The following is a 21,193-nucleotide window of genomic DNA, read 5'->3' as shown; positions in this document are numbered from 1 at the left end:
ATTGCAACTGTAATATATACATACACATTAATATCCCATATATAAATATACATACATATACAACTACCTTGCTCATTTCACTTTTAAAACCTTATGCACTTTTCTGAAACATGATGAAATAAACACTAAAGTTTAATGCTAGGCCCCAGAACCATTAGGGTGCACTGGGTGTTCCCAGCACCACGGAGTCTGAGAAACATCACACATTAAGGTCCTGGCCAGCAAGATTGACTGAGAAGGAAGGGAGAGCCCAAAAATAAAAAGTTTAATACCAGACTTATGTAACTAAAATTCCTTGCCTATGTCTACATTATTAATGGATAAGACATTAATTTGCAATAGATACGTTAGTGTCAAACAGATATAATAATGGTAAATTGTTAAAAAATTAATTTTTGGCATTTCAATAAATCTTGCTGTACATCATTTTTGAAACATCTTTTACCCCCTAACATCTAATAAATCAGAATTAATGAAGCCATCTTTATAAATTAAGAAACATGGTAACTGGCACTAATAAACATTCCTGCTCATCATTTATCCTTAAGACATCATTAATTGTGGGGTATGGTGACGCCAGCAGGTCAATCTGTACCTGTGAGGCGAGTGCATCAGCAGCCTCATGGCGCCTTCAGACTTCCAGATACCCCAAAATTGCTGCTGTGTCTTTGGCCAGACCCCAAAAACTTGGGGCAAAGTTTACCAAGAAAGTAAATGGCAAAAAGTGAGGTATGTGGGAGACACACCCACAAACCACCTTTGGCTCAGCTATATAATTGGAAGCATGGTCTCTCTGGTTCCTGATCGAACTGCTTAATGGCCATGATCCCAGAGACTCAGAAACAAATCTTGAAACCCAACGGCTTTTGGCAGAAATTCGTCCAGTCCCTGCAGTAGGTTACTGGCGCTGGGCCACCCCAGGTTGGAACAGGTTCGTGCCTTGGCCTGTTTCCCCTGGCGGCCCAGTGGCCACCATCCTCCAGAGGTCACTGGACAGTCAGGCTTGGGCCCGCAGTGACGAGACACGTTGGGCCTCACAGGATGGGGATGAAGCCAGCCCTTTTCTCCCCGTCCCAATGAGACCCCAGTCGCCACCAACGAACGACCTCTCTGGCTCCTGATGAAGCTGCTAAATGGCCATGATCCCAGAGATTCAGGAACAAATCTCAGAACCCAGCAGGTTTGGGCAGAGATTCCTCCAGATTTAAGTGTTAAAATTTCAGAATTTCAAAATCACACAGCTACTACTGCAGCTGCACGACATCATATGTTATTCTTAACCAGCAATAGAAAACGAACTGTGTACTGTTGCCTTTTTGGCAGATCCAAATGTTGGGGTAAAATCCCAAATAAAAATGGTGGGTCAGCAGAAAATCAAGTACTTAGGAATCAGCTTAACTAAGGAAGTAAAGGACCTGTACAAAGAAAAACTACAAAACGCTACTTCAGGAAATAAAAGAGGACATGAGGAAATGGAAAGATATCCCCTGCTCATGGGTCGGGAGACTTAACATTGTCAAAATGGCAATAATACCGAAAGCATTGTATAAATTCAATGCAATCCCTATAAGGATACCCATGACATTCTTCAAAGAAATGGAGCAAACACTCCTGAAATTTATATGGAACAATAAGCCCCCACGAATAGCTAAAGCAATTCTTGGGAAAAAGAAAATGGGAGGAATCAACCTCCCGAACTTCAAACTGTACTACAAAGCAGTAATAATTAAAACAGCATGGTACTGGAACAAAGGCAGAACTGCAGACCAATGGAACAGGGTTGAATACACTGACATCTCCCCTCAATCATATGCTCATCTAATCTTTGATAAAGGTGCAAGTAATGTGAAGTGGAGTAAGGAAAGCCTCTTTAACAAATTGTGCTGGCATCACTGGATGGCTACATGCAAAAAAATGGGCTGAGAACTCTGCCTAACACCATGTACAAAAGTAAGATCAAAATGGATTAAAGACCTCAACATCAGACCAGAAACCATAAGGTACATTGAAGACAAACTTGGCAAAACCCTCCATGACATTGAAGCTAATGGTATCTTCAAAGATGCCACGCCACTGTCTGAGCAAGTGAAAACAGAGATAGATAAATGGGACTATCTTAAACTAAGAAGCTTCTGCACCTCCAAAGAAACAGTGACCAAAATACAAAGACAGTCTACAGAATGGGAAAGGATATTCGCCGAATACACATCTGACAAGGGGTTGATATCCAGGATATACAAAATACTGGTTAAACTCCACAAGAAGAAAACATCCAACCCCATCCAAAAATGGGGCAATGAAATGAACAGAAACTTTCTCAAAGAAGAAATCCAAATGGCAAAAAAGCACATGAGAAAATGCTCTACATCATTAATCATCAGGGAGATGCAGATCAAAACCACAATGAGATACCATCTCACACCTCAGAGACTGGCCCACATTCAAAAGAACAAAAGCAACCGATGCTGGCGCGGATGTGGCGAGAAAGGGACACTCCTTCACTGTTGGTGGGAATGTCCACTGGTTCAGCCCTTCTGGAAAACAGTATGGATGATTCTCAAAAGATTAGAAATTGAGCTCCCATTTGACCCAGCAATACCACTCCTGGGAATATATCCCAGAGAGGCAAAAATGTATAGTCGAAGTGACATCTGCACTTGTTTGTTCATTGCAGCACTCTTTACAATAGCCAGAAACTGGAAGAAACCTGAATGCCCAAGAACAGATGATTGGTTAAAGAAACTTTGGTACATCTACACAATGGAGTACTATGTAGCTGTTAGAAAAGATGAAGTCATGAAATTTGCATACAAGTGGTACAACATGGAAAGTATCATGCTAAGCGAAATGAGTCAGAAAGAGAGGGATAGACATAGAAAGATTGTATTCATCTGGGGGACATAAAGTAACAAAATATGAGATTAATACCCAAGAATAGCTGAGATCAGCACCAGGAGGATTACTCCATAGCTTAGTGGCCAGTCGGGCATTCTAGAGGAAAGGGCAGCTCAGATAGAGAAGGAAACACCAAATAAAGGGTATTTGGAGGATCCTCCCAGGAGGGGAGATGCATGTCGAAAGTGGACTATGGACTGAACATGTTTGCCACTCAATGCCTCTTTTGCAGACCACAACACCCAAAAGGAGAGAGAGTACACAGGGGATTGCCCTGCCACAGAGGCAGGGGGGGATGGGGGATGGGGGCGGGGGAGATATTATCCATGGTGGTGGAAAATGGGCACTGGTGGAGGGATGGGTATCTGATCATTGTATAATCAAACCCAAGCACAAAAAATTGTAAATCTACAACTGTACCTCATGGTGGTTCACTAATAAAAAAAATTTTTTTTAAAAAAATGGTGGGTCAGGTGTCAAAATATTGAATGTAATCAAAGCAGAGAGAGAGTAATGTGGAAATCATCTGCCCCACAGGTAGGGGGAGGGTGTGGGTTGTGGGTATACTGGGGTTTTTAGTGGTGGAGAATGGGCACTGGTGAAGGTACGGGTGTTTCATTGTATGACCGAGACTTAAACCTGAAAGCTTTGTAACAGCTCTCACAGTGATTCAATAAATAAAACTATAAAAAATGAAAAAATAAAGTAAGGTGGAATTCATGCCCAATTCAATCACCCTAATGAGTGGCTGAATAAATAGCGGTACTCCTACATAAAAAAAAAGTCATCATTAATTAACTTAAATTGTTATATGATGCTCAAGAATTCCTTAGAGTGAGTTTTTTTTAAAAAATTAATTACATTAACAACTGACTTAAAATTTCAAAATTAAGGCAAATATTATTGAGTTAATTATTATTTTTAGAGAAAATACAGGATTAATGCAAACTGTTGTAAAAAATGAGAAAATCAAACTTTTTCTCCTTTTTAATGAAGTGAATCTGAAAATTCTCAAAATTTAACTCCTCATAAATTGTGAATCTCTATTTTTAATGAAGTTCTTTGAAAAACATTTTCAAGACAACTGAGTCTTAAGAATATGGGAAATGGTAAGTTGTTATAGTGAAATGAGAATGTATAAACATTGATTCTAGGGTGCAAGTGACAGTAAAGCAGGAAGGGCACTTGCCTTGCACATAACCTACCCAGGTATGAACCCCAGCATCCCATTTGGCCTCCCTGAGCACTTCCAGGAGTAATTTCTGAGTACAGAGCCAAGAGTAACCCCTGAGCATTGCCAGGTGTGGCTCCAAAACCAAACAAAAATAAGACAAAACTGATTCTAAAAGAGACTATGTATTTATCAATATAAAAAACTCAAAGGATAGGAGTAAAAGACATAAAAGGACATATAAAATAATCTTTAAAAATATAGGGGCTGGAGAGAGAGCACAGCGGGTAGGCGTTTGCCTTGCACGCAGCTGACCCGGGTTCGATTCCCAGCATTCCACATGGTCCTCTGAGCACCGCCAGGAGTGACTCCTGAGTGCAGAGCCAGGAGTGGTCCCTGTGCATCGTCCGGTGTGACCCAAAAAGCAAATATAGAGGCACGGCCATGGCACCAGAGGCACATGGAACCAATCCAGAGCCCAGCAGCTTGTTGGAAATGGGAATGGACTATGCGTTAAACTCAGGCGCCATGCCCCTGGGAGGGAAAGGGTGTCCTTCTCTTCTACCTTTCCCCTCTCACAACCCCCTGCAGCAAGGTGGCTGCTGCCTCAGAGCTTACTGGAAAGCCAGGTATGAGCCAGTGGTGACGGGGCAACTGCAGCCTCATTGGAAGGAAGATGGAACCGGCTCGTCCTTCATGCCCAACCGAGGCCATGAGTTGCCCCCCACGAGCAGATCTCTGGCACGGCCATGGCACCAGAGGCACAGAAACCAATCTCGTAATTATCTGGCTCTTGGCAGAAATCCACCCAGATTTAATTAATAAAATATCAGAAATCCAAAATCACGCAGCCGCGATAGCATATGGTTTTCATAACCAGCAACTGAAAACAAATTATTTCACAATGCCTTTTCAGCAGTTCTGATTGTTGGGGGGAAATTCCAAACAATAATGGTGCATCTTTTATCGAAATAATGAACGTATTCAAAGTAGACAGAGAGTTAAGTAAAAATCATCTGCCTCACAGGCATTGCGAAGGGTGGGAGGGAAGTATATTCGGGTTCTTGGTAATGAAAAATAATTACTGGTGAGGGGAGGGGTGTTTGATTATTGTATGACCGAGACTTAAACCTGAAAGCTTTGTAACTTTTCTCATGGTGATTCAATAAATAAATATATATATACATATATATACATATACATATATATATATATAGTGAGTTACTAAGTTACTATAATAAGTGACTATAGACCAATGTTCCTGAGAGGGAAAGTCATCAGCTCAGGGGAAATGCAGACTTTGATTCCTTATGTACATATTCTGTACATATGTACTGAGTCTCCTGCCCCCCACACCTGGCTGTCTCACTGGGGCCCCTTGGAGGGGGGTGGGTTGAGTTTCCCTCCCTGCCCCGAACAGAGCCCCGGCAGTCGAAGACCTCCAGAACCAGCCACAGCCATGCTGAGACCACTCTCCACATGTCCAGACAAGCCTCATGCATGAAGGAACCGGCAGAGGAACCTAGGCATGCAGGTCCTGGGGCTGAGGTCTCCAAGTCTGCTCGGATCGGGACGAGGCCTTCTCCACCCAGATCCCCCATCTTCCAGTAGGTAGGTGTTACACCCACCAGCTGCCGCTGGCGCCAGGTGGTCCCATCAACAGCCAAGACCCAGAGACTATAAAACCCAGCTCCCAGAAGCGAATGCGGCCACGTGACATCTTATTATCTCGTTTTTACTTTGGAGAACCCGGCAGGCTACCGAAAGTATCCTGTCCGCACGGCAGAGTCTGGCAAACTTCCCGTGTCGTACTCAATATGCCAAAATACCAGTAACAATGATAGGTCTCATTCTCTAAGTTCTGAAAGAGCATTGAATATGGCTCTTTTAAAGTCTCAGGGCTAGGAAGAAGGAGATGTTACTGTTGCCTGCTCGAGGCAATTAACAAACAACAGGATGATCGTTTATATATATAATACAGAAAGAAATTTTTGTTATATATATAATACAGAAAGAAATTTCTTCTAGTATCTGTTAAATCTGTGGAAAAATTATAAAGGAGAAAGTATTTTTAGAATTTTTAGAATACATTAATACATTTTTAGAATACATTAATAATTTTTTAGTTATATGATTTTTTTTTAAAAAATCAGATGGGCTGGACACATAATGAGGTTTACAGACAACCGCTGGACTAGAGCCATTACTGATTGGATTCCATGGGATATCAAAAGATCATGTGGACGCCCACCTACAAGATGGTCAGACTTCTTCATCAAGACCCTGAATGATCGGTTTGAGACTCTGCATGTTCCTAGAACAAACAGATACCATTGGGCTACGCTAGCACGCAACCGGGATGAATGGAGACGTTACTGGCATCCGCTCGAGTAAATCGATGAATAACGGGGATTAAGTGATTAAGTGATTAAGATGATTATAGAATTTAAGTTTACTGACTGAGAGTTTGAACTGGAATTCCTGCTAATAGTTTATACATTCTGCATAAAAAATTAAAATTTTAGCAATTTTTTAAAAATCCTCTCTACTGGTTCTATCACCTTTGTCTTCATACTTCCAAGAGGTAGCAAATCCCGGTGAACAATATAAGTCATTTCCATCTGGTTCAAAAGAAATAAAGGCTGACTCGAAAACATTTCACTAATCAACTTAGGATATCTTTCTAAAAGAGCACTATTCACAACAGGCAAAATCTAGAAGCACCACATGGGTCCAAGACAAGATGACTGGATAAAGAAAGTGTGGTACATATACACAGTAAAATACTATTCAGCTATAAAACAAGGCAAAATCATGCAATAAACTGCGATGGAGATGGTTCTGGAGAGTACCCTGCTAAGTGAGGATAGTCAGAAAGTGAGGTACAGACACTGATCTCCCCCATATACTGCAAACAAAAGAACAAAGTAAGGGAATAACAATGTCTGAAGGCAACAAAACTTTACAACTGGTCTTTAACACTAAGCTCACCAGAGGGGAGGGTAAAGGGGTGAATAGTATGGGCAGGGTGTCCTAGAGGATCTCTGGAGCAATGATGAAGGGAAGTGGACACTCTGGGGTGTGAATGTGGTGCTGAAATAATTAATGCAGGAAAGCCTACCATTAACATTGAGCACTGTAGCACTTACCAGTGCTGAGCACAGTGCAAAAATCCCTCAACATTTGCATGCAGCCGGCCCAGCTGACCCAGGTTCGATTCCTCCACCCCTCTTGGAGAGCCTGGCAAGCTACTGAGAGTATCTCGCCCACAGGGCAAAGCCTGGCAAGCTACCCGTGACGTATTCATATGCCAAACACAGTAACAAGTCTCACAATGGAGACGTTACTGGGCCTGCTGGAGCAAATCGATGAACAACAGGAGGACAGTGCTACAGTGCTGCTATATACAGTCATACAGTATATGTTAGTTTTTGATACTGGAATTTGGTCTTCGAAACCTAGCTGTTTAGCCAAGTATTTGCATACCCTGGATATAATTTTAGTTTCATCTATAAAATGGAAACGTTAAGCCAGTGCTTTCCAAATGGATGATATCTCCCTGTGGGGTTTCTTGACCAATCCAAGGGAAGTGGAGTCGCAGCCTTGGGTGCAATGGAGGGGAAAGGTGGGGACTGTTTCTGTTTGCTTAAAAATAAATCTCTAGGGAGATGCTGAGTCTTTTTTTGGGTGTGTGAAAAAGAACCAGTAAGAAACTTAAGTTTGATAACCTCTGGTACCATATGGAGTCTCTATAAAAATAAAATTAAGTTACATGTGAATTTACTAGTATTAATAATGTGTTGTAAAACTTTTAGCATAGAGCGTAGAACATAGGTTTTCTATGTTCCATAAATTCTAAATTTTCTTTTCTTCTCCATAAGCTTTTTGCCTGTAATGTCCTTTTCCTTTCCCCTACACTAAGCCTTAGCACTTGCTCTTATTTTTCAAATGTTCCACTGAGTCCTTTAAACTCTGCTAGACTTACTCTAGCTGCCAAGTCTTGTCTTCAATGAGCCTGTTTCACAGTAGTGGTACTCTGTGTACAAAACTTTGGAATGCCTTTTTACTTAAGTTTTATCTGTTTTGGTTTTTTGAGGGTTTTATGTTTTGCTTTGGGGCCACACCCAGCGATGTTCAGGAGTTATTCCTGGCTTGGCACTCAGGAATTACTCCTGGCAGTGCTTGGGGGACCATATGGGATGCCAGGAATCAAACCCAGGTCGGTCATGTACAAGGCAATTGCTCTACAAGCTGTACCATTTGCAAGCTAGATTTTAACTTAAATGAAATAAAGAAGTGTATCTTATGGTCCCTCTATGTATCTTCATATTATACTTACCAAAACCACTTGCATTTATTTCCTCCTTTTCGCATTTTGATTCCTAACATGCTAAATAAATATCCTTACAGTGAACTGCATTATCACTGGTTCATAAAATACACAAAAAGGCTTTAATATGACTAACTTTAAAAAACATAGATCATTATTTCAGTTATGCCACAAAATGCAATACCATAACTATCATATTTTACTGATTACTTAATATTCTGATCATTCTGCCTCGTGAATGATTTGGGGAATATGTTATCAAAGTTCAGTGCCAACGTTTGCTTGTGATTACTGACAATGTTTCTGTTTCCTAGAAAGGTAAGAGCCAACATTTTAAAAGTTGCACAATTAAACTTTTGATGATGTGTGTCCCTAAGTTCCCTCTCTTCAATCTTACAAATAATGTCATAGTATATTTGGTATGAAGTGATTCACACTAAGTGAAAACTAAAATAGCTATTTTTGAACTGATTATATGACTTGAGAAATAAAAGAAAAACATTTTTTTAAAAAGAGAAGATACTCATGCCAACTATCAGGACATGTGTGAAGACCTAAAAAGGAGCATCCTATGAATTTTAATATTTTTCCAATGTCTACTTTACTATTAAGGCCATCTTCTGTACCAATTACAAAAACACATTTTCTATTCCAAGTAGAGAAAAGCTACCATACTCTACTAGTACTGTGAACCCAATGGCAATTATATACAGCAAAAATTTTTAGAGCGATAGCACAGCGGGTAGGGCGTTCGCCTTACAAGCGGCCAACATGGCCGACCCGAGTTCGATTCCTCCGCCCCTCTCGGAGAGCCCGGCAAGCTACCGAGAGTATTCGATATGCCAGACACAGTAACAACAAAGTCTCCAATGGAGACGTTACTGGGCCCGCTCGAGCAAAATCGACGATCAACGGGAGGGCCTTTACCTTACCTTTTACCTTATTTACACTTCAGAATCTTGGAAAAGATTTCAAAAAAAAATAATAAACACTAACATTCTGTAAGTTGAGTATTAGAAAAACTAAATTATAATTCTAAACCACTTACATTGAAAATTAAGAAAGTATCTCAACTAAAAAAAACTCTTATTCTAAATATACAAGATCCCAGGTTTCTGCAGAGAAGAGGTAATATTGTTATAAGATAAAATAAAAGTGTTTTTAGAAAATGGAGATATAGGTGTAGAGAGAAAATACAATGTGTAGGGCACATGAGTTTGAGCCCCAGGATCCCATGTGGTTTCCCAGTTCCACCAAGAGTGATCCCTAAGCACAGAGCACTGTGGGGTACGGCCCCAAAATAAAAACAATCGCCCCCTAAAATGATGAAGATATCAAACAAATATAGGAAACCAACCTGAAAGATTAGGCACACTAGTAAAATCTAGGGCAACTGTATATTAAAATAATGAAAACCAGGGCTTCACCAAGATGATAATGGAGTGGGTTCCTTTCTTCACTCACAAATTAAACAAGGAACGGTTAGCCAGAAAGAAGACAGATATTCCCATAACATGAGTTAAGACTCAAGTACCCCTGCATCTCAGCAATCTATGCAAGCGGCACTAGTGAGGAAACAGATGAGATCGAGAATCTGTGAAGGAAGACGGGGGAAGTGTGTGGAGGCAGTGCAAATCACATGCCCTGGACCCAAGTCAAGTCTATAAGGCAGGAGCTGGAATGCTTCTCAGAGGTGGCATGCACCTTGACAGGAAGGGTCATAGAGAGAGGCTTCTAGAACAGTGCTTTTTGTCTTCCTTTCAACACTGGCTCTCTGCTTCATTTCTGTGGTTCCCCATGCCCTACATTCTGCCCCCTAGTCTCATACTATGCCTGCCCCTCCCCCACCCAGCCCCATATGCATGATTTTCAACTGCAACTCCCTTAGGTCCCAAGAGCTCCAAAGAATCGTATGGTCCCTACTGGAAAATACTGAGAATACGTTCTCCTTCTCTACAAAACCTAATATATCACCAAGTATATGAACAGTAGGTCCACCAGGGATCTTTCAGATATGGAATCCCAGAAAAGAGGAATATCAGCACTGCCACAAACAGGAATCAGCCTCAGCCTACCCAGCTCTATGCCCGACTAGTACCCTCATGACAGTGACGAGGGCTCTTCCCACCAATACCTAAACTTCCCACACAGCACCTGCTAATACCTTCCTAAGTGCAGCAGAACATTTTAAAAATTGTAACTAACACCACAGCACCATCTGCTGGTAAAGTACAAGGGCTCTAAATTTATAATACAGTCTTCTTCTATTAAGAAAATTTAAAAAATGTAAAAATTTAAATTAGTAGAAGAGTTAAAATGGGCAAAATTTCATAAACACACACATACATACACACACATATACACATGGCATGAGGTCTCATGGGCAACTTGAGACCTTAAGGCTATATGATGTCACAAGAAAGACCATCTCTCTAGGACCCAAGTAAGTTTAAAGATATATATAATCTTCCTATCAGATGATCTTATTGCTACAGGGTCAGAATTGGACTTTCAGTGGTGAACTTAATGTAGAACACACACTATTTATTTTGGTTTGGGGCCCGCTGTTGGCAGTGCTGAGGGCATATTCCTGGCTCTTGCTCAGAGATCACTCCTGGCAGGGCTCAGGGGCTATAAAAGGTACAAGGACTGAACTCAGGTTGGCCGTATGCAACACAATTACTCTACCCACTGTACAACCCCACTTATTTTTATTTTTAATAGTGTAGATATAAAACCTGTCATAATGCAGCTACTTCCATTTTAAAAATAACAAAATCACTCATTATACACTATTGATCAAAAGAAAAAAATTGTGAAATACATGAGTTACTAAATGATGTATGATAATGTATAATAATGCTCAAATCAGACAAAATGGGAAAATTCTCGATAATAAAATATCAACTGCTAACAGCTAAAGAATTAGAATGGATGGTTATCCAATTATCATTGTAAAACTGACAAAGAAGCATTGCTAACTGATAAATCTAGAGGGTACAAGGATATACACAGTGTGTTACAGTTTTGTGTATAGTTTTGAAGTGTCTTCCATAGAATATTAGTCAGTCATGAGAAAGAAAAAAATACCTTTAAATTTTTGAAAGGGACTACATTCAACCTCAAATTTCTTAGGGAAATATGGGTAAATTTTGGGGAGGAAGACCACTTGAGCAGTACTCAAGCTGGGGGTGGGGGAGAGGAGGGGATGGGAGGACACTAGTCTCACACCAGGGGGTGCTTGAAGTCACCAATGTCAGCCCTTTTCCAACAATAATTCTTCGGGTTTTTTTTTTTGTTTTTTTGGTTTTTAGTCACATTCAGCAATGCTCAGGGGGTTACTTCTGGCTCTGCACTCAGGAATCACTCCTGGAGGTGCTCAGGGGACATATGGGATGCCGGGAATCAAATTCAGGTCAGCTGCATGTAAGGCAGATACCCTACCCCCTGTACTATTGTTCTGGCCCCACCAACAATACTTCTTAAAGTCTATGTACATGAGATAACTTTGTATTTACTTGTTTCTTCAATTTTCTTCATTAACAGTACCTTAAAGTTCTCAGGGTAGACATCTTAAACGTATTTAACAAAATTATTCCTTAGTATTTTCTTTTTTAAAAAGCAATTCTTAATTTTTTCTTCACTACTGGTATAAAAAACACAACTAAATATTAAGTACTGATCTTCTGTCCTGTAACTATGCACAATTCTTTTATTTACTTTTTTTTAGTCACCCTGAAATTACAGTTATTCATGATTAGGTTTTTGACATACAATGCTGGAACAGTGAATCCTTCATCAGTGTCCACTTCCCTCTACCAATGTCCACTCCCCACCACCATCTAGTTCTAAAAATTTTCAAGGTCTTCTAAATATAGCATGTCATTGGCAAATTGGGACTATTTACTTCTTTTCTGATTTGGATGCTTTATATTGCTTGTTCTTGATCAATTTCTCTGAGTATGACTCCAGTATTATGGAATAAAAGTGGTAACTAAGTGAACATCCTTGACCAGAACTTAGAGGGACATTTTTCAGCTTTTCACCACTTACTACAATGTTAGTTGCAGGCATGTCGCATATGGCTTCTATTATGTTAAAACATTTTCCTCCTATACCAACACTATACTTAAGGGTTTTACCATGAAAGGACACTAAATTTTGTCATCTTTTTTTTCTTAAGAAAATCATATAATTTTTATTAATATCATATATTATACTGGTCTATGGAAGGTGAATCATCCTTTTACCCCCTAGAATAATTATATTTTATACTAGTATATGCTGAGTTTAGTTTGCTAATGGTTTTTGAGGATTCTGGAATGCACGTCTATTAAAGATATTGGCCCAATAGGGGTCTGGAGAGATAGTACAGCAGGTAGGCCTTTGCCTTGCTCATGGCCAACCCAGGTTTTATCACTGGTATTCCACACAGTTCCCTGAGCACCACCAGGAGTAACTCCTGAGTGCAAAGCCAGGAGTAACTTCTAAGTACTATTGGGTGCTATCGCTAGCACAGTGGTAGGCATTTGCCTTGCACGCAGCCAGCCAGCCCAGCTGAGCCAAGTTTGATTCCTCCACCCCTCTCGGAAAGCCTGGCAAGCTACCGAGAGTATTCAATATGCCAAACACAGTAACAAGAAGTCTCACAATGGAGACATTACTGGGCCCGCTCGAGCAAATCGATGAACAACGGGAGGACAGTGTTTGGACTGACAGTCGGATGTTGCTCAAAAACCATACTGGCCCATAATTTTTTCTTGTGTTACCACTGTTTGATTTTGGTATCAGTAATACAAACCTTATAAAATAAATTTGGAAATATTTCTTCTTTCTGATTTTTTTGGAAAGAGTTTAATAAAACTGTTATCAATTCTTCTTTAAATGTTCTAATTTACCAGTATAGTTATTTAAGTCCTAAATTTTGCTTAAGTGATATTATATTAATTCAATATCTTACTTTATTTATGGGCTCATATTTTATGTCCTCCGGTTTCTGTTGTCAAAGGTTATATGCTTGAAGAAATTTATCCACTATTCCTAGCTTTTCCAATTTGTTGGTATGCAGTTATTCACAGCAGTCTCTTACAATTCTTTTAATTTACATGGTAAAGTTATGTTTGCTTTTTCATTTCTAATTTTTCAAGTATTCTCTCTTTTTCTTGGCAAATCTGACTAAAACTTTGTTTATTTTGTTTATCTAGTTAAAAAACTCAGTATCTTATCTGTTTTTCTATGCTCAATTTATTTTATTTTCACTCTAATCTAGTTATTTCCTTTTCTCGACTAACTTTGAGCTTTGTTTCTTTTTCTAGCACCGAACTGTCAATTTAGTTTGTTTTGAGGGTTTTTTTTCTTACTGTATTACAAGAAACTTTCCTTTTACATGTGTCTGCTTAATTTTATTAATTTTGGTATGTATTTTCATTTGTGTCTCGATATTTTTTCTTTTGGTTTATTCTTAATCCCTTAATTTTTCTGCAGCTTGTGAATCAGCATTATGAAATGTGATTTGTTTCCTCTTATGCTGACAAATTAAAAAAAATTTAGATCTTGGTATTTAATTAAAATAAGCAAATAAATGTTCTTTGTTGACCATTTCAAAATGCAAACCAATTTGTTTCCCTAGAGGTGATACTCAATGCTCTGCAAGCAACAGAAAGCACAACAGATAATGAGATTAGATCACACAACTTCCTCCAAACTATTATAATCTTTTATTACAGAGCACTGAGAACAAAACAATAAGTCAACAGATAACCAAAAGAACAACAACAAAAAGGCTTCCAATTTCTTTTATGGGGATAAGCTCTTCTGAAGCTAAATAGTTTCAAATATTTCATATTTGATTTCTTGTTTGGTTATCACCTACGAAATTACATAAAACAGATGATACAGCAAGTAAGTCATTTGCCTTGCACGTGACTGACCCAGGTTCTATCCCTGGCACTCCCAATGGGTCCCCAAGACCTCAAGGAATGATTCCTGAGCACAGAGCTAAGAGTAAGCACTGAGCACTAGTGGGTATACCCCAACCCCCAATAAAACCCACATACAAAAGATACCCAAAATTTTGTCATGAATCTTTTCTATGTTGAGAAAGTAGATACAATTGTCTGAAATTAAATACCCCATTTTGAAAGAGCACTTTTAACTTTTGTTACTCTTAACGTATCAATTTTGATCTAGTGCCACAAATAATAATGAGTTGACATTTTTATATGGGTGCTTAAAACATAACACCAAGGAGTGTAACAAAAAAATTGTTTTTAAAACAATATTCTGGTTATATGCTCTGTAGTCTGTGAAAGATACTTCGGGAGAAGTACTGACAGTGAAAATTACAAATGAACCATGGCAGAATACAAATCTTAATAAATCTATCCACTGATATGACTTTTTTTTAGAAACATCCAGATAACAGACTGAAAATACAGTAATGTGGGTAAGGCCTCTGGTCAAGGCAACTTGTTTTCAATCACTGGCACCACATATGGCCCCACTACTTCTGCTAGGAGTGATTCCTGGGCAAAGAGCCAGGAGTAAGCCAGGACACAGCAAGGTGTGCCCTCCACACAAAATTGAAATTATGGCTGGTATTTCAAAAGAACCGGAAGCTGAAGAAATAGTAAGCACAAGGCTTACATGTCTTCAATCTCTAGAACTGCCTGGTCCCAGAGTACCAATGGGGAGATGAGAGGCCTGACCTCTGCCCACCCCTTCACCCCCTCCACACCCAACACACACACACACACACACACACACACACACACACACACACACACCAACACCCTAATCCCAGGGAATGATCTCTGACTAATAAAAAAAAAATTCTTAAACTTCTTTACTTTCTACTCTATTCTCCAAGAGTATAGTATTTCACTTGCTAAAAAAAAAAAAAAATTCAAAGAAGTATTTTAACTGAGAAAAAAATACAACAAAACTTCTGTTATCCTTTTAACTATACTTTGATTAAGGTTGTTGTACCTGAAGATTGATTTCCGCCTCATAGAAGGTTAGGCATGAGCAGTAATGTCGATCTGAGTCAATATCTGTCAGGACCACCACAAAAAACGTTGGCTGCTTCCGCTCTCTGGATAGTTGCCATCCACCAGGCTGACAAAACTAGGTAAAATAGAAAAAAATATTATGCCATTTTATAAGTATAATGCAAAATATTTATAAGTCTAAAAAATGCTAAAATGTTTTATTAATTATTATTTCTACCTGATGTGATGTTACCTCAGTAGTCATTTTTAAATATCCCACACAGGTTAATGATGTAGAACATTTTTACTAATGTGAATAATACACTTTACAAAGGCAGTCTTGATTTTCCACAGATGCCACTCACTCTGAAACCTAAATGGAAACAAGCAGGAATATTGCACCAAAATCAAAGACTTTAATCCATTAGAACGAATCATGAAATAAATTTAAGCCAAATTGTAAAATACATGAACCAATCTAGAGTCTTTGATTTAATTACTCCTTCATTTCAGTATAATGAGAAATGTATTTTTTCATTAACTGAAACAATATTCTGGGCTATAAGATATTCTTTAATATATTTAGGAGCTGGAGAGATAGCATAGGGTTAAGGCACTTGCCTTGTATGTGCCAACTCCAGCTCAATCCCCAGTACTATATACACTTTCCTAAGCACCGTCGGAAGTGATTTCTGAGCACAAAGCCAGATGTTAATACATGCCACTCTAAGAAAGTAACATTATTTGCTCTTCACACAACTACTACTTTATAGCAGAGGGGCTTTAATATTAGGTATTCACTAAACTTAGTAAATGGTAATAAAATTACACACCAGAGAAAAATTACATACCAGAGAATATTTATTTAAAACACGTATTTTAAATAAAAAATTAGGTTTTCAACCTGGCAAGCTCCCCGTGATGTATTCGATATGCCAGACACAGTAACAACAAAGTCTCCAATGGAGACGTTACTGGGCCCGCTGGAGCAAATCGATAGGTTTTCAATATGGATCAAAATATATGTCTTCAAAATAGCCCAAGAATAGCAAATGTACTGATTTCTCACATCAAAATACCTTTCCTTCCTCAAGGAGGTCCACAAACAACAAAATAATTTTCATAAGCAAATAGATCACTTAAATGAAGATATTTAACTACTTAAAACCAAAAAAAAAAAAAAGAGCGCCAGATAGCATGCGCAGCAGACGGAGTGCATGTTTTACATGTAGATGGTCCAGATTTAATCTCTGGCATCACATGGTTCCAGAGCACCAATGGAAACATCTCCCATGCATACAGCAGATATGCGCCCCCACACCCCAACACAACTAGGTGTTATCCTCCAAACCAAACAAAAAAAACAAATCCTTGAGGTCAGAAAGAACATGGAAGCACATGACAGGCTGGAGCTGGCTCTCCCCCTCCTCTGAGATGAGATGCATACTTTAACAACCAAACTTTATAAGGCATCTGTCAAGGTGGCAGGCTGAGGCATGGGGTGTAGGGGAGTGAACCTGGGAACACTGATGGAGGGAAGTTGGCGCTGGTGGTGAGATTGGTGATAGAACACTGTATGTCTAAAACTCAACTATAAATAACTTTGTAAAACATGGTGCTTTAACAAAATACAATTTAAAAAATAGAAAAATCCTTATTTTAATAGAAAACACTTAAGTATAACATCCAGAAGGTGAATATTACAGTTTAGGCAGTAAGATTTCCTTAAGACACTAGAAATGGTCTCATTTTCCCCAAGTTTACAAAAGAGAACTTCTGTTAAGATTTGAATTTTTTTAAGTATTCACAGTAAAACTTTTGGGAAATTCCAAGGATTGTTTTCAGATTAATTAAGTACTTCTTCAAATCTAAGTTTAATGTGACCACAAGATAGTTCATGATACTTCATGGTAGATCTGGTTAAATATTTTTACAATGCCCATAGAGGCTGTCAAAATAGTTATTGACACAGATCTGACTACATAAGATCCCTTATTTCACAATTATTAGCTATAGATGTTAAAAGGAATTACTTTATGCTATGATTTTTGCAACACTACTGAACTCATACCTTACAGGAAATCTTGATTCTGCTTTATCAAATAAAATATGTTGATTATGAATATTCAGAAGTAAACAGCAGCTCCCAAAATCAAGCTCACAATTTTTTTCAAAGATAAAAGGAAATGTTCTTAATCTCCAATTAAATGTCACTTTTCAAATTGATCATATCATAAGATTAATTAATTGAATGCCAATTGTCAAAAGATAGTATCGATATTTTTCAAAAAGTACTCGCCACAGGATTTGGATTTGAAGCATAATAATGTTAGCCAGTTCAATCATTTCAAATCTTTGCGGAGGAAGTAATAAACAATAAGGGAGTAGACATTGCAATTCTTGAACCTGAGCTCGAGTCACATTTCTGAAAGGAATGTGAGGGAATGTTTAGACAGCTGGAGACAAAATAGTCACTAAAAGATAGCAAGCAAGCAGAATGATAAGTATTGAAAAAACAGGATAAATCAAGGGTTTTATCCTCTGGTGTCTTTATTGGCAAAAAGAAAAAAAAAGCTATCACAGGTGTAAAACCTAAACTGTTTGTATGAATTATAACTGGCTACACTTTGCCCTCTGTTTTCAAGTCACTAAAAAAATACATCGATTTGAGATACCATTATCAATGAACATACCATGAAACTGTAAAACATTATATATACTTGACCATACATACAATAATTTAAGTTTGTGACTACTCCTTTCCACCTAATCCTCATCATTTCACAGACCATAAACTCTGAGAAGACTGCAGTACATGCTTTGCATGCATATCCCTGGTACTTCATGGTTGCCCCAGCACCACTAAGAGTGGCCCCTGAGCCAGGAATAGTCTCTGACCTCTTCTCAGTGTGGTCATGCGAAAAAGAAATATTTTTAAGGGAAGTGTAATACTGTCACACTAGGTGTCCAAAGAGAGAAACAAGTGGAAAATGAAAGAGAACTAAAGAAGAAAATTAGATCAAGGCAGAAGTACCAATTCTTGGGTAATAGAAAATTCAGAAAAAATACATAACATTTTTCACATCATTTAAATTGCTTTTAAAGATAATTATATCAACAAAAATAGTACTGCAGTATGGAGGTTGGAGTATATGTAGAAGATATGGTAACAATAGCACGAGTAGGGAAGGGGGGAAGAAACAGTTTACATACTATATAATACCACTGAATGCAAAGTGTGTTGACTTAAATATACTATAAGTTAAAGCTGTACAAATCCCTCAAATGACAAAACAGTTTAAACTAATGGACAACAGAGGAAATAAAATGAAATCAATGAGGCCAAAGTGATAGTATGGCAGGTAGGACATTTGCCTTGCACATGGCTGATAACCCAGGTTCGATCTCTGGCATCCCATATGGTCCCCTGAGCACCACCAGGAGTAATTCCTGAGTGCGGAGCCAGGAGTAACCCCTGAGCAATGCTTGGGGTGACCCCAAAAGCCAAAAAAGAATCATAAAGAAAATAATCTAAAAGAAAGCTGAAAACAAAGAAAAGAACAGTAAGATAAATTTAAAAATTGCAAAATAATAAACTCAAACCTAACCATGATAATGAGAGTATGTGACATATTTTGAAACTGAATTAAAAAGCAAGACCCTAGAAACAACACACTGCCCAGCAGAAACATTGTAAGTACAAAGAGCTACAGAAGTCATAAGGAAATGGATAGAAAATAGCAAAATATATTATCATTAACCAAAAGAAAACTACAGTAGCTATGTAAATACTTATTTCAAGACAAAGAATGTCAACAGTAACTTAAAAAGGCACTTTATAACACTGTATTAGCTGATTCATCAAGGGGACATAAAATCATAAATATTTATTTTCCTAAAAAAAGTCTTCAATACAAGAAACTAGTCAACAAGACTACAATAGAAGACAGATTTTCTGTTATTATTTTAAATTTATTTTTATAAAGTTGTTCACAACAATTCATTACATTTAATATTCCAAACACCAGTTTCATCACCATTGCACCTTCCTACCACCATAAGAGAAAAGTGTGTAAAGATTGTTGTATTTCATCCTGGACACATTAAGCCCTTATCTAAGAAATGTTTCTGTTATTATTTGATAAAGACTTCATAATGCCTTTCTGAATAACTGGGAGAATAAGTTAAAAATCAGTAAGAATGGAGAAGATTTGAACAATACTATAAGTCAACTGTACCTATGTTTTAAAAACAATACACAGATTTCTGGTCAAGACGGCGACAGCACAGTGACAAGTGGCAAAGCTGGAGGAGCCACAGCAGCTCTCAGTGCTTCGAGCGGTCGGTGGGGGTCACAAAGTTTCTGTGTGACTGAATGTGGGCGTCCCTTCAATATTCTGTCTCAGAAAGAGCGTCATTAAACGAAATCTGCCAGTTACCTGCACCAGCCCAGAATGGGTCTCTTGAGGATGGCAGTGGCACAGCCGCCAGTGGGAGGAGCCACTGCAGCTCTGGATGCTATGGGCGGCAGCAGAGTTTTAACGTGTCTGAATAGGACTCTTTGCAGACAACCTGGCACGACAGTGGAGTGAAGGCCCTGGAGCTGAGGGGACACTCTGGGTTCTCACTATGGGGCTCCAGTGATTTGCCACCAACAGAGTGGGCCCATGGTCATTTCTTCCCCTGACTGGCCCAAGCACATTATGGAGGAAAACCTCCCTGAGCAACAACTGTCAGGAGACCAAGGATGGAGGCAGTGTCCCCTAGCTGGATAGGTGGCTGCAGCTAGCCCAGAATGTCCACGCTGCAAACAGCAGTTGCCCTGGCCCCGGTCCTAGTTCCTGCCAGGGCCACTGCCACCACTGCCACTGGAGCCCAGGAGATACGGTGCCACCAACTGGTCAATCTGGACCTGTATGGCAAGTGCATCAACAGCCTGATAGTGCCTTCAGGCTTCCTGATACCCCAAAATTGCTGCTGTGTCTCTGGCCAGATTCCAACAACTCAGAACCAAGTTTCTTGAGAAATTAAACAGCCAAAAGTTATGTATGTGGAAGCCACACCCACAAACCACCTCCTGTTCAGTCGTACAAGTTCATTTATGGATCTTACTTCAGACACTTATAAATAAATCTTGAAAGAGATTTAAAGCCACAGTTCATCTTGGATCTGCACAAAGCTGAACAGACCGGGTTAGATTGGAAGGGGGTAGGTCAGTGCAGTGCCACCCAAACAGAGCCCCCAGCAGGCACTTGCTCCAACAATCCAAACTCACTGCCACGTCTCCAGCCAGACTCCACTATCTTGGGACAGACTTCACCAACATATTAACCTGCTGAAAATTCAGATATCTGGGTTTTGTGACTGAAATACCCAGGCTTTCTCAGAGTCAGTATGGGCTACCTCCACCACTTCCCTATACTCCTGAAAGTACCAGCAGTCATCCCCATGAACCAACTTCAGCACCATCATGTAAGTTCTTCTACTGGCCTTGCTTCAGAGACCCATAAATAAATCTTAAAAGAGATCAAAAGCCGCAGTTAACCTCAGACTCCTGCAAGGCTGAACAGTCTAGGGTAGGTCAGAGGTGGGCAGGTTAGCCTCGTGTCCACCCAAATAGAGCCCCCAGAAGCCATTTGCTCCCACAAACCAAAATCACTGCCATGCCCCCTGCCAGACACTTTGGGATGGATCTCATCAAGATATTAATCTGCTGAAAATCCAGGTATGCAGATTTTGTGACTGAAATCTCCAGGTTTTCTTGGGGTTGGGATGGGTTACCGTACCCCACCTCCCTGTACTTCCAGA

At 39.2% G+C, this 21,193-nt stretch overlaps 1 protein-coding gene across 4 annotated transcripts in view; it reads right to left on the bottom strand.

Annotated features, from left to right (window-relative positions):
- The window catches only part of SBF2 (SET binding factor 2), a 472,123-nt gene that overhangs the window by 247,040 nt on the left and 203,890 nt on the right, over positions 1–21,193 (bottom strand). For all 4 annotated transcript variants that reach the window (XM_056115864.1, XM_056115865.1, XM_056115866.1 and 1 more), the window contains exon 3: positions 15,384–15,521. In XM_056115864.1, coding sequence (XP_055971839.1) covers positions 15,384–15,521 — 138 coding nt within the window. The remainder of the gene's footprint in view (positions 1–15,383; positions 15,522–21,193) is intronic.

The sequence above is a fragment of the Sorex fumeus genome, unplaced genomic scaffold (genome assembly GCF_029834395.1).
Source record: "Sorex fumeus unplaced genomic scaffold, SorFum_2.1 ptg000030l, whole genome shotgun sequence".
In the NCBI taxonomy this organism is placed as follows: domain Eukaryota; kingdom Metazoa; phylum Chordata; class Mammalia; order Eulipotyphla; family Soricidae; genus Sorex; species Sorex fumeus.
The sequence above is the reverse complement of the archived record's forward strand: the minus strand, read 5'-3'. Positions and strand labels throughout refer to the sequence as shown.